This window comes from Mchenga conophoros, linkage group LG19, assembly GCF_057382185.1.
Source record: "Mchenga conophoros isolate Kocher_MC1m ecotype Shallow Benthic linkage group LG19, M_conophoros_male_GT1.1, whole genome shotgun sequence".
Classification (NCBI taxonomy): domain Eukaryota; kingdom Metazoa; phylum Chordata; class Actinopteri; order Cichliformes; family Cichlidae; genus Mchenga; species Mchenga conophoros.
Genome location: NC_140544.1, coordinates 18,245,720 through 18,259,561, shown reverse-complemented (window position 1 = coordinate 18,259,561; position 13,842 = coordinate 18,245,720). Strand labels below are relative to the sequence as shown.

Below are 13,842 nucleotides of genomic sequence, written 5' to 3'. Positions count from 1 at the left end.
ACAATCAGAAAAAGGCTGAACAAGTATGGCTTATTTGGAAGGAGGACACCTCCAAAGAAGACCATGGCAGGACAGCTTAGGATTGCAAAGCTGCGTATGACAAAACCAATGTGGAGATATTTGGATGATGAAAACCAAACACAGCTTATCAGCACAAACACCTCCTACTAAGGCATGGTGGTGGTTGGGTGAGTGTTTGGGCTTGCCTTTCAGCCGCAGCTCCTGAACACCTTACAGTCACTGAATCAACCTGAATCAACCATGAACTCCTCTGTATACTGAGGTATTCCAGAGTCAGATATGAGGCAGTCTGTCTGACAGCTAAAGCTGGGCTGAAAGTAGGTCATGCAACAGGACAAAGATCCCAAGCACAAACAGAATGGCTCAAAAAGAAATGAATCAAGATGCTGCAAGGGCCCAGTCCAGACCTAAATCTGGCTGAAGTGCTGTAGTGAGACCTTAATAGAGCTGCACCTAAATGAATGCTGGGAAACCTCAATGAACTGAAGGAATCTTGTAAAGAAGAATGGGTCAAAATTCCTTCACAACATGAGCGACTCATAAAGTTATGCCAGAAACCATTACTTGCAGTTACTGATGCTAAAGGTGGTTCTGAGTTATAATCAATCATGGGGATGTACTTAATTGTTTTTCACAGGAGTGCATGGAGTTTTTTTGAAAACCTTCACATGACTTCACTTTCCAGTTTTTGAGGGACAGTTGGTTTAAAGAATCAGCAGCTAAGAGAGCTTGACTGAAGCAGAGGATAAACTGAGGGGCTCCACCAGGTCCCAGTATAACATAAATGAAAAGTTTTGCAAGTAAAGCTGAAAGAGCAATAAACATGGAGATGGAAATGAGCATGACAGGTCCCCTTCAACTGTAATGTGGAAGCTCTGATGAATTTGCTTCCAGTCCGTGTGTGCCTGCGTGCCTTTGCTTTGCAAAGAAGCAGCAATGCTTTACTGAGCTCCTAAGTACATTCCATCAAGCCCCATAACATCAGTCCTGTGCTGTTCAGCTCTATCAGGAAGGAGCCCTTGTGCATCCAGAGGCCTCTCATCCTACTCTGCGTATGACACCCCCACTGAGCCACCTGGTGCAGAGACCCTGTCATCTTTTATACGACTTCAGAGTTAGCCCTGCTGCTCTTTGCTGACAACATGCTTACCATTAAATATTAACATTACCATTAACGATCACAGGCAAGTCCCCTTGATAGGAGGGCGCGTTTGCAAGTGCACACACGCGGGCATGCATAATATACCAGTGCATGAGTGCCTGCCTGCACACACACACACACACTTTTAAGCTAAATCAATTACACATCCAAGACAGTGTGTACCCTCAACTCCTGACAGCATTCCTTTTGCACAGTGCTGCACCTCTACATGACACAATTTGCTTGACAAGGATGGGAAATATAATAATAACAGAACCACAAAGAGGTAATTAAATTTCTAATTTCAGGACTGTAGGTTTTTATCTTGATTGTTATCAACTGTTTGTACCTTGCTCTTGACTAGAGAACATAATTTATGGATTTGTGATTAATAATCCTCTGATTAGCATGCAAAACCATCATTAAGTGAAGAAGAGCGCTTCAAAGGAGCCATGTATTGTTTGTAACAATGACAAGAGAAGAGGACACGAGCGTGGGCATGCAGTTTATTTATACCAAACCTCTCAAGTATCAGTTCAGACTCAACATCTTTGATGGTGACAAAAAATTGTTGTGATTTGGATTTCAGATCATTAAGGCCTCATGTTAAGACCACAGCACGCACAAGAGGTGATGTTAGTGGAGATTCTTATAGAGAAGGAATGGACAACTTACCATCCGCTAACAACAGGGCTGTTGATGGAGAGGAGAGAGGGAGGAAGAGGAGGAAGAGGGGAGGGAGGAAGGCATGGAGAAAACAGAAAATGCAATGAGCAATGGAAATGCAACAAAGAAACAAACAAGAAAGAAAAATGGTTAATAAGAAGGAGAGAAATGTGATGGCCTCGGAGAATTACTTTGTACTGACCCCGAGGTGCAACCGAACGTTCGATTGGCTGATGAGGAGGAAGGATTACAGCACTTTGTAGCTTTTTACAAGCATTTATTATGTTCATTAGGGGGGAAACTGTTAGAAATCAACAAAGCTGTTGAAAGTTTTCCTTCCCCGCCTTTTTTTCATGTTTTTTACTCTCAGCTTTGGTCAGATAACTGAGAGTAAAGAGATGACAGTTTCACATGAACACATATTTAACAAGAACGCTCATCTCCTAAACTACTAATGATCTCTCCTCCTCTACAAGCCCTTTAATAAACAGAAATAGTACGGTAAATACTAACCCCTGAAACAAATTAATATATGCATCAATTGCAAAAGTGCATTTGCTGTGGGCATCTGCAACTCGTGAAATGTAACACTTCTATAAATACTGTATTATGTAAAAGCTAGATTCACTACTGTCAATATGGTGGAGGGGAGGATGACAAGAATTTATTTGGCAGCTTCGGTTAGGGGGTGTGGGCCGTGAAACAACAACAACAAAACCTGCATCAACCTGTCGTGAATAGCTGCCAGCCAGCCTAAAAACCCAATGAGTGTTTTAAGGAGTGTGTCACGAAAGCCTGCACGCTGCTTTTAAATTCTGCAGAGATTCAAAACTAAACACTAGCAGTTCATGAAAATTCCCTGAATTTAAAGATTTTAGTCATTTTAGTCATTTTCAGTTTAAACCTGCATTAATTGGTGCTTGGCCCCTCAGCAATGATAAATAATTGTCTTGTAATACACGTGTGCATCAGTATCAGCAATCATTAATTTCTACCTAGTTGTTTGTGGTCACCACGCACTGCTGAGAACACTAGGTGGTTTTTCAGCTGCTAAACTTTCACCTTTGTGAACAAGCTAATCATAATCCAAAACATGGAGCCCATTATACTCAACTGCCCACATTGTTATTGAGTATTTTCGTAATAACATACTTGAAACTATGAGCAAATATCTGTATTTAAATCTCTTTTTGGGCTGATCAAAAAATGTCACAGGACGAGGAGGCTGTGATAAAAAAAAAAAAAAAAAAAAACACTTCTGCAGTATATGTTCACCTAGAATAAGCAAGCAGGCACTTGTGCACTTGCTGAAATATTCTTAGTCAGATGTGGTATTCTGTAACACGATGATGAAAATGTCTCTCACAGCTGCTCCAAAACATCACTCCCCTTTCCCCACGTTTTGATTTGACTTTGCCTGGTTGTTTATCTGCATGCCGTAGCTGCGGATCACTGACACACTCAGATGCCCTCGGGAAAGTTTAAACCATAACAAAGATGAAATCATAAAGAAAAAAACTGGGGGTTTGTAAAGTAATTTGGCAAGAAAGATAATTGCATGACAAATTTTGCCATTAGTGAATGAAAAGCGAGGAGAAAAGCGTCCCTATGGCTTTCAGCCTCTAGAGGTTCACAGTGACAGCTCTACCTTTTGACATCTTCACGGTCAAATTCTCCTTAAATTTACAAACCAAAGATTTCACATGACTTTAAAAAAGGAATAGGACGACAAGCAGGAAGAAACTAAGCTGTCTACATCCAACATGAATGGACCGGCTGCTTACTGAAACCTTTTTCACTGAGACATGATACTAATTGACCTGTTTGTGTTCAGAGGCACCTTATCAACTCCCGAAATCAAATACAGTCCACAGTTAATCATGATTAGAAGCTAAGTGCATTAATTGCTATGGGTGACTTGCTTCATTATCATTAGTGGTCGCCGAGCTGTGTTGATCTTAAGCCAAATGTGGTGGAGTGTCCACACCACACTAAGTAATAATAGGATGACATTTAAAAAAAACTGAGAAGGGAGCGTCTAGCATTCACACATTCAGGTGCAGAAAATACACTAGAACAACTACACATTGTTAAAGTGGGTTTCTTAAAATCTCTAGCATGTATTAATTCATCAATAACTGTTCTGAACACCAGAATGATATCTATAAAGTACAAATGTTGTCTTTGGTGAACAAAAATTCAATTCAATTTACTTCTAATTTATTTATATAGCGCTGCCAAATGACAACAATAGATGCCTCAAGGTGTTTTATATTGTAAGGTAAAGACTCCATAATAAATAAATAAATATTTCCAGGTAGGAAAGAAGTGTTTTTGCTCATTATTTTGTTCATAATGATGTTGATAATGTGGAATGGTACGAGGAAGTTAGCTGCATCTAAATGTTCCAATTTTCATGACATAAATTTACGTTTTATTAATCCAGAACAGCCATGTTTTGATTGCAAGGGCCACTGCTCATTTTTGTCTAACATGCACACAGAGATCATTGCTAGTTGGTCTCTTTTTATTAGTTGTTTATAAAAATATATAAAATGAACTATGTGCATGTAGTCATAACTAGGGCCTCCAGTGAATGAAAGGCTATAGTGACATGCATGTTCTTAGGCCATGAAGCCCTCATGAAGTAACAGCTCGGGGGGTTTAGACAGATTGACAAAATACTGGACTCTGATGCAAAAAAAAAAAAAAATGCTGTTTATTTGTGCAAATGCTCAATTACTTTAAGAACAAAAATGCCCAGAATGTCAACATGTGTAGGAAGCCTCTATCCTGTATCATTTTTCACTTTCGGTGGATAATTTCTGAGGCATTTTCAGCGCAACCATCAGCGTGTGCACCCACAGTCATGCCAAAAAGGGAGCAAACAAGCTCACAAATCTATTATCAGACACATAAACAGGAGTGTTTTAAAGGCAGTGGGCTGGCAGTACTGACTGCACTCACAGGCCAGAGTGCTGTCATTTTGCCAGGAATACAACTGCGATAGGGAAGATTAACCTAAGAGATGTAATTGTAGAGGTGGAGGAGTGTGCTTGTGTGTGTAGACAGTGAATGTGTAAGTGGCGGGCTAGGATATCCGTGTCTCTGTTTAATTGCCATCATCAGCATGCTCTTTTGTGTGCTCTGCCTCATCAGATCTGTCCGGCTACAAAACATTGAGTCCTCCTCTTGATGTTGCACACATCTGGACTCTGAGACCGGCATCAATACGACACTAATGGGGCGCCTTTTCTCTCTTTAGCTCATTACGGAAGAATCATCATTTGACTTACTGGGGCTACTCTGGTTGCCAAGGACAAAGTGGCTGTGCTGGGAGTGTTGTATGTGAATACATGAAGGAGTGGATGTACGTACGTATGGATTGGGGAAAGCAAAGTATGGGAGATGGGTAAATAGATTTATGAGGCAATAACAAAAGAATAGAAATGAGCGATTGGTGGAAAAAGGAGAGTAGCAGTGGAAGCAAGGATGGAGAAAGAAATTGAGGAAGCAAGGGGTATTAAAGGATAGAATCTGAAGAGATGGATGGATGAACACTGGCAGGAACTGCTACATGCGGATAGACAGATGAAGGGAGTAGTAGATATGATAATAAAAAAAAAGAAAGAGGGATTATTGAGTGGAATGAAAGGAGTGGGTGGTTGGAAAAAAAGATGGGATCAAAGATGAACAATCTGTTGGATGCAAGGAAGAATAATAATTTAGTGAGTAGTTTAATGGAGGGATTGGCAGAAATGGGAGGGCAAGAATTTACAGAGCAACCAAAGATGTGAGGTTGAAAAAAGGAGAAGGAGTGGAGGAAAGAATACATAGGCCACAGCCAAAACAAGGACAACTAATCTAAGGAATATGAAAGAAAAAATGGGAATCTCAGCAAATGAACTAATGGACAGGAGGACAGATGGATGTTTGCGGGGATTGAAAGGATGGATAAAGGTACTAACAGAGCTAGGATGAGTGATGCATGAGTTCTCTGATGGATAGAAGAGGTACAGAATGAGCACCATTGATCTATATACAGAAAGATGGATGGAAATGGAGAAAGAGACTGCAAGAACAGGCTATGGAGCAAAGAAGGGATTGCAGATTCTTGATAAGAAAGAGATCACAGCTTAAAGGAAAGGCTGGAGCATACAGTTGGATGTGATGTTAACTTGTCTGCATTTCGCATGTGTGACAGTCATGGTTCAAGTGAATAAGGTCCCATTCACACAGGTTAACAAACAACATGGCAACCACCAGTCATGAGGGGAAAAATGTGTTTCATAGCAGTTGCTGGAAAATCAATTGCTAAAGCCCCAAACACACAGCGACCACCTGGCAACCACTGGTTGCCATGGAAAAATGTGTATTCCCAAACTGTGAGGCACAAAACCTGCTTAAGATTGCTGTGGTCACCTGTAGCTTGCATGACTCATGACGACTTGTCTACAAATACTCGCCAGCTGCTCTCTGAGTGGTAGCGAAACTGGGAAAAGTGCGACAAACCAGAAACAAAGGCCGCTTGTTCCTAATGCAAAAAGTTGCATCTTTTAAAATGTGTTGGCCGACTTTTACTTTGAAGGTAGGCAATCTCAGTCTCCAGTTTGCGTTGCACTTTTTCAAGTTTTTTCTACGACTTTGCTTGGAATTCATGGGTATTTTCAGATTCAGAGCTCCTTTAGAGAACTAAGCTATTACAAGTCATCTTAAGGAGGATATCTGCAATCCATGTTATTGTTATTGCAAAAACTTCACCAATTTTTTCAGTCTCATGGTGCCACTGGAGATCAGGAAAATTATTAGGTCTCATCAACCACACTGTTCAAACAGATAAATAAAGACAATCTGCAGGATGTAAGCTAGAGACCATACAGCGACATGCTCAGGCAATAAAACCTCAGACTACACCTGCCGTTGAAAATATCAGAAACGGGTACAGATACCTTATATAGAGGGCTAGAAAGAATATGAGTCAAGGGTGTAAAGTGGCCAATCACCTTCAAACTTAACTTTTATGTGATTTAATGTGAAACTTTTGCGACTGTATGCGACTATGACAGAGCTGTGATATCCCTGTATTGGCAAAATCAGTTCAACACACACACATACACAGAAATGCGATCAGATAGGACAAAAAGGATAAGTGGAAGGCTGAAGATGTGGACATAGAGGGAAGGAAGGAGGGTTGAGTGATGTTCATCTGTTTCCTGCAATCGTCCAATCATGAAGAGACATTATCTACTGTACTGAGCACAAGTCATCAGTCTTCATAAGGCACACATTTGCATTTGTGAAGATATCGACACCCGTACTGCACATCATTTCCACACACACACACACACACACACACACACACACACACACACACACACACACACACACACACACACACACACACACACACACAAAGCGACTGTGAGAGAAAACGTGGTGCACAGGAATCTCAGCAGACAATCTGAGTGTTTCCTGCAGCTCAGAGTGATTCGTTAAATAATAATGGTTCAGGATTGCAGCTGAGTGGCCACCGTCTCTGGTCTGCACCGCTACTCAGCTTGCACCAAACACACGCACACAATTGTCAGCCTGTGAGAGAAACAAGATGACAAAGACGGATGCTTCAGCTGCCTTTATTATGTTTCAATATGCAGGCTGTGTAACGCGTCCATCATCTTGTTATGCTGTATCCATGTTTCTGACGGTGTGGAATCGGAGGGAGTCAAAATGCTGAGCACACACCATGCTTCATCTTCTCAGGCAACGCTGCTAGACTGAATGAACTGATAATTTAACTGAATGCTGGATGATTTCACTTGAGCATCCTGATAGAGGTCTTTCATGGATGAAAAGTCATGTTTTTAATCTTGCTGCGCTAATTAATGCCGCTATGAGTAACATTTTGACATAAACAAATCGTCGGCACATTAATTTTGAAATATTATAGTGATTACTGTAAACAAATACAATCATTGGCAAGAAGATTGGCACACCCTACCACACACAACACTGTGCTTAAATAACATGCAGCAGGCAGCTGATGGTGGTCTGGTTTACGACAAATGAGGAAGAGTTTTGTGTTCTCCCATCTTCCTATTTATTGCGTGTAATCCATCTTATATCATATCACAGCATATAATATGTTGATTAGAGATGCTGGTAGGTGAGTTCTGTTAACCGTGAATACAACAAAGCCAGCTTCTCCTCTCTGATCCCACTCTTTCTGCTAATATAGGTACAGTAATGATTAAAGTGGTACTCACTTGGTAGAAAACACTAATTATGGGGATTTCCCCAAAAAGCCTAACTGTTTCTTTAAACATTTGTAGGAGGAACTGATCAGTTGCTAGGTTCCATATTTGGTTTAATCTGCATCTCTAGATAACGGCTGCTTGGGAAAGCCCACAAAGCCCCAGACAGTCTGCCTCGGGACACACCAGAAATGCTCCTAATCGGCACATATGGCGCATTTCGCTTGGGACGTTTTTTTATATTAACAAGAGTCTTGTTCCTCTCACTATTACTGCCTTATCATCTCTTTGTGGCCTTTCCCTGTCTGTCTCTGGATCTTTGCCTTCAATCCTTCGAATGTTTTCTTTAACATCTTCTTTCTGTGCCTCATGTGCACATCTACCTCTGTCTTTATTTTCTTGTTTTCTTTAGCTATAATAACTTGGTAGGTGTGAGGTTTAAAAGGTAGTGATTTTAACTGATTTTCACTGTCATTTTTTATCTATCATTTATATTTTTATAAGGGTAAAACTAATTGAAAAATTAGGGTCACCGGGCTTTACAGTCTTTCTGTCTTTTTCACTTCCTTTTAAATTAAAACTAGACTACGTAAAACTCAATGCAGGTTGGATCTTCCTGTTGTAAGTAAAAAAGAAATTTCATGATTTTACATAAGCTACATTCAGCTCTTCCCTTATTCAAAGGGGGTCACCATAGCAGGTAGCTCTGCGTGTTTTGCACAACCCCTTCCCGACGCAACCTCAAAGGGATATACGTCTCCTCCCGGGATTGAAATGAATCTTTCATTTGTTAGGCAAATGTTTGAACTAGTACACTAATTTCCTGCTTTTATGTATGAAAACAATTTCTAAGACTTATTAGAAAGATGTTCTGGTTCTGGATCAGCTACTGGCCAGCTTTACTGATATTTGGCATCAAAGATATCTCACAGAGTCCTGGATCACTAATATAATTTTGACTGCTTCGGTTTTCATGACTCTTGACCATTCTTAAAATAGTTTTTAATATCATGCGGCGGCTAACATTTTGACAGGAAATATCAGAGTAGCAGTTTCTGCCTCTGTAAAGGCACCATTCTGAGCTTCTGTGGATTGATCGATGTGTGGAGGTCTCTACCTACGCGTGACGTGTGACTTGCTGTGCTGCAGTGGTTTCACATGATCCCTCTGACTGATTGCGCTAAACAAGCAGGAGAGGATGTAATTAATGTGGGTTTAAAAATCAACTTTGAAAAGATGTTCTGGTGAAGCAAATGAAATGAACACAGAGGAAACATGTTCGTTAAACCTCAACGATGCACAGTGCATTTCCATGTGGAACACTAACACACTAAGCAAACTTTATTTGCTTGCAAGGAGAAAAAAAACTATTATCTCAATCGACACCTTTCAGCTGATTTTGTATTCTGCAGCTGACTCTAGAACGTTGCTACTACTGTACACATTCTTGGCCTCCAATTTTACTCTGTGTTCTGTATTTGTTTACACGTTATTTGATTCTTTGATCTGGCTTTGAGGACTAGCTGCCCATTGCTTGTAGAGATAGCATAATTCACTATTTTTAAAAAACAGGCCATATTCTGCCAAATAATGCCACTGTTACAACAGCACCACCTCTTGTCTATGTTCATTCCCTACACATCCTCCTGGCCTTTCTCCATCCTGCCTCCATATTTGATGCATCTCTTATTCCTCGCCTCTGTTTTTCTCTCTCCCCGATTTGTCCGGTCCAAATTTCACGCTGAGCTGCGCGGATCAAGTGGAGACGAGCTCCCTCTACTTGTTAACACTCTGTTTATTCTGCAGCCATATCAGCCTCTCTACCGTGTCAGCAGCAGGCAATTACAGAGCAGATTACCAGCTCTGATAATGTCATCAGACCAAGGCTTCGACACAAACACGCGCAGTGAATACACACATATGCATGCAAACAACTAAACACTGAAGTTCACCAACATGTAGAGGATAAGCAAACTTACACCTGCAAGTAAACAAGCGTTCCGCAAGTGTGGAAAGAAAGTTTATCCCGCTACATTGTAACTGACAGCTGTATGTGATCATTTATAATAAATTGAGTAATTACATAGAGTAACACAGTAGTTTAAAACTAACAGTTCACAGGTTCCTGGTTCAATCCTGCCACCTGGCTGGGTATTTTCCTGGGTCTACTGCAGCTTTCTACCAAAGCCCAAGGACATGCAAGTTAGTTCATTATTTTAAATTGGTGGTAGCTGTTGATGTGAGAGTGTGTGCTTGTCTGTCTCTCATTGTTAGCCCTGCGACTGGTGATCTGTCGAGGGTGCACCCTCGCCCAAGCAACCCTGGATGGATATCGTTTCTTTATAGCCAGTGTTGCAATGGACGTATGCTGAAGTACAATCCAAAAATTATTTTATGCTTCTTTCTACTTTAACTTCACTATAGTTTGGGGGAAATGTCCATTACTCTGTCTATCTGAGAGCAGTAGTTACGTTACAGCTAAAATATATTATTAATGGTATACAAGAGGAATCATTTATCATACAGTCAAACAGGATAGTGAATAATAGAACACTGACAAAGTCCTTTTCTGTAATAGTTTTATACTCTATGTTTGCTGATAACAGTTTTACTTCAGGTTTAGCAGCATTTTTACTTTAAACAGAGTTATTTAAAATTGTAGTTTTGCTACTGGTTTGAGAATGTCTTCCACCATTGCACCAAAGCAATACTGTGTAGTTAAGATAAGATCAGGTGACTTGGTGTTCAAACTGTGTTGCTGTCACACTCCGATGACTAAGTCACAGAGACAGAGAAGTTTTGTTAAACTGAGATGCAACTGCTATGTTGCAGAGAAGCTTGTAATCATGAATCATGTTTAGCGATATCACTGGATTTTAACCTTTTGCAGTCTGGCAAAAACATCTGCATTGTGTTCTTATCTGTTTAGCGAGGACTATGCATTGGTCTGCAATCCACCAGAGGGTTCTCTCTCTGGAGACTGTGTGTTGGAGATGTGCTGAGTTCATCGGGAATCGAGGGGTCTCTCAGCTACTCGATTTAATCTATTGTGGCCACTGTGCTTACTGATGTTACCCTGAGAGCTGATTAACTGCCTTGCTTGGCCTTTGCAACCGCACAGGCAAAGCTGCAGCCGCCACTAAGTCGTCTCATCGGCTTTTTAAAGCCCAAGGGGTCCTTCTAAAGCCCTCAATATCCACTTATCATATACAACATTATTATCTGCACCATTATTATGCCTTTTCTACTAAGCACTAAACTGGAAGTAACTTTTTTTTGGTTGTTTTACCCTCTGGATATAAGACAGCCTGCATATGAATATTTCAACATGTGTATTTTGTCCCTAAATGAGACATCTTTCAGAATAGCTGGCACCACACAATTAAAACAAATGATTCAGCAATGTTACTCATTTGTTGACACAAAAAAGAACAATTTCTTAGACTAAGCCAACTGAGATTCAATCTAGAAATACTGAATTTTTACAGGCAAGTAATCTTGTCAAGAGAAAAAACCTAATTTCTGCATCATTTTATGTATTTATGGTACACTGCAAAAACTCAAAATCTTACCAAGTATATTTGTCTTATTTCTAGTCAAAATTAATCTCATTACACTTAAAATAAGACACAATCAGCTACAGGGTAACATTAGAGACTAGAGATTTTTTTCCCCTTTTCCACTGGCAGATTTTTTTTCACTTATTTCAAGCTAAAATATCTTGTATTAAGTGAAAAAAATCTGCCAGTGGAACAAGTGAAAAATCTCTAGATGACACGGATGACACGCTCCTCTTCTTTAACTTCCTGTGCCTGATTGCTACAGTGGATCATTTGCTTTCATCCTCTTCTGTCACACCAACAACCTGCATGTCCTCCTTCAAACATAAACCTCCTCTGTGGTCTTACTTTTCTCCTCCCAGATAGTAACTTCATCTTCAACATATATCCACGGTCTCTCCTCTTCACATGTCCGAACCATCTCGACCTTGACTTTATAACCTGATGTCCATCCTGGTCACTCCCAATGAAAAGCTTCACATGTTCAACTTCGCCACCTCCAGCTCTGTGTCCTGTGTTTTTGTCAGTGCCACCATCTTCAAACCACACATCACAGCAGCTCTCGCTGCCTATTAAATAACTATTAAATGGTAATCTAAGTCACCTGTAAAGATTTCAAATAGTTAGCCTAACAGCTTCGGCATACATGTAGACCTACATTTCACTCACTTTACTCACTTTTAGACCAATAGGGATCCAATTTTCTATTGTGTACATTCCTGTAAATTTATGGCTGGTTTGATGATACAATTTTGTAACAGTATTTGGGTTGAAATGAAAATGAAAGCTACAATGTAGCTGCAACAGTGAAATCTGGTTTAAGCGCTTTCTTCAGCTGAATTTGGTCAAGGAAAAAGAAATCATTCTTTCTTTCTTTTTCTTTTTTAGGGAGGGTACTATACATAGGAGCATGGACACACAACCACACACGTGCTCCTCACACGTCCGAGGTGACTGCTGACATGCCCCAAAATAAACTGGCTTAGTCAAAATAAATCAAATCAGAAGTCAAGTGACTACTGGGAGCCATCTAGCATTAAAGGGAGGGACCTTCCCTAATGCAAGAAAAAGCACCTGAGCTGCTCCTCCTGTTAGGTGTGTCAGTGAGGGGTGAGCTTGGTTTTCGGGAGGGTAGGGGCAACACAAGGTCATCAGCGACACAGACTTTAATGAGGGCCCACACAGAAGCCGGTGCCCTTGCCGGTCCCCCCGTGTGTTAAGACAGGCCTGACACTGTAGTGTGCCACTGGCATGGCAGGTAGCAGTGCAGCTCATCCATATCTCTGTGCTGAGAACAGCCCCTCCACACACCTCTCAGGAACAATTACTGCTCTTCCAGCTCCTCATCACAGATGGCGAGGGCTTTCAGAGCGACCCCCGCCCCTCACCGCCTTTCCTCCGCGTCTCATTGTATCTTTGGTTGACTGTGTCTGTCTCTCTCCACCTCTCTGTCTTTTTTTATTTATGCTTAGACTATTTCTGTCTGCTTCCTCCTCCCTCTGCTTCTATCCCCCTCCTCCTCCGCCTTACCCCTTTGCCTCTCCCAGCTCCAAACTCAACAGTTCAATTTAAATCCATTACACCCAAGCCCCTGACAGAGTGTGGCATCCATGGTAGCCGTTACTAGACAACATTCTCGCTGTGACTCTGCAGCAAGGCCACCGCTGGCAGGGAGATGCACTGAAGGCATGTGGGGCCTTTTGACGTAAATGCCTGTGTCATTTGCTAAGTGACAGGTCCCGTCCCTCAACCGCAACCCCAATGTGGAAGGGGAAAAGATCACATCATAAATCATATCGTGCTGACGGAATGAAACATATTTGTTTAAAAGCATGACAATTCAAAGCAGAAGGATGAATCTAATTTGATAGCAATATGGCATCCTTCTATTGTCATTCCCTGTGCATGGCTGCCCCTGTAGCCCTCCTATCTGCTGAGCATGATGCTGAGTAAACATGGGTAGGAATTTAGCAGCAGTGATGGCTGAGGTAAACCTGCTCCAAGCCTCCGTCCTTGAAGAAAGAGTAAAGACACGCTAAATCACCAACACAGCATCTCACATCCTACACTAACTATTGTACAAAACCACAGTAATCATAGCAGAGAAACTCAGCTCTGACCTTTCCACTTGGAAGGCGGTGCTGTAAGCATACACTGCACTTCCACTATTGTCTTGATCCATGCAAAGTTGGGCAAACAATGT

General features: G+C 41.1%; 1 protein-coding gene across 3 annotated transcripts in view; it reads right to left on the bottom strand.

The window, feature by feature from the left end:
• The window catches only part of slc8a3 (solute carrier family 8 member 3), a 130,542-nt gene that overhangs the window by 8,996 nt on the left and 107,704 nt on the right, over positions 1-13,842 (bottom strand). For 2 of the 3 annotated variants that reach the window (XM_085257699.1, XM_085257700.1), the window contains exon 4: positions 1,838-1,855. The exons of the other annotated variant lie outside the window; for it this stretch is intronic. In XM_085257699.1, the coding sequence (XP_085113825.1) occupies positions 1,838-1,855 (18 nt within the window). The remainder of the gene's footprint in view (positions 1-1,837; positions 1,856-13,842) is intronic. 3 annotated transcript variants of the gene reach the window in all.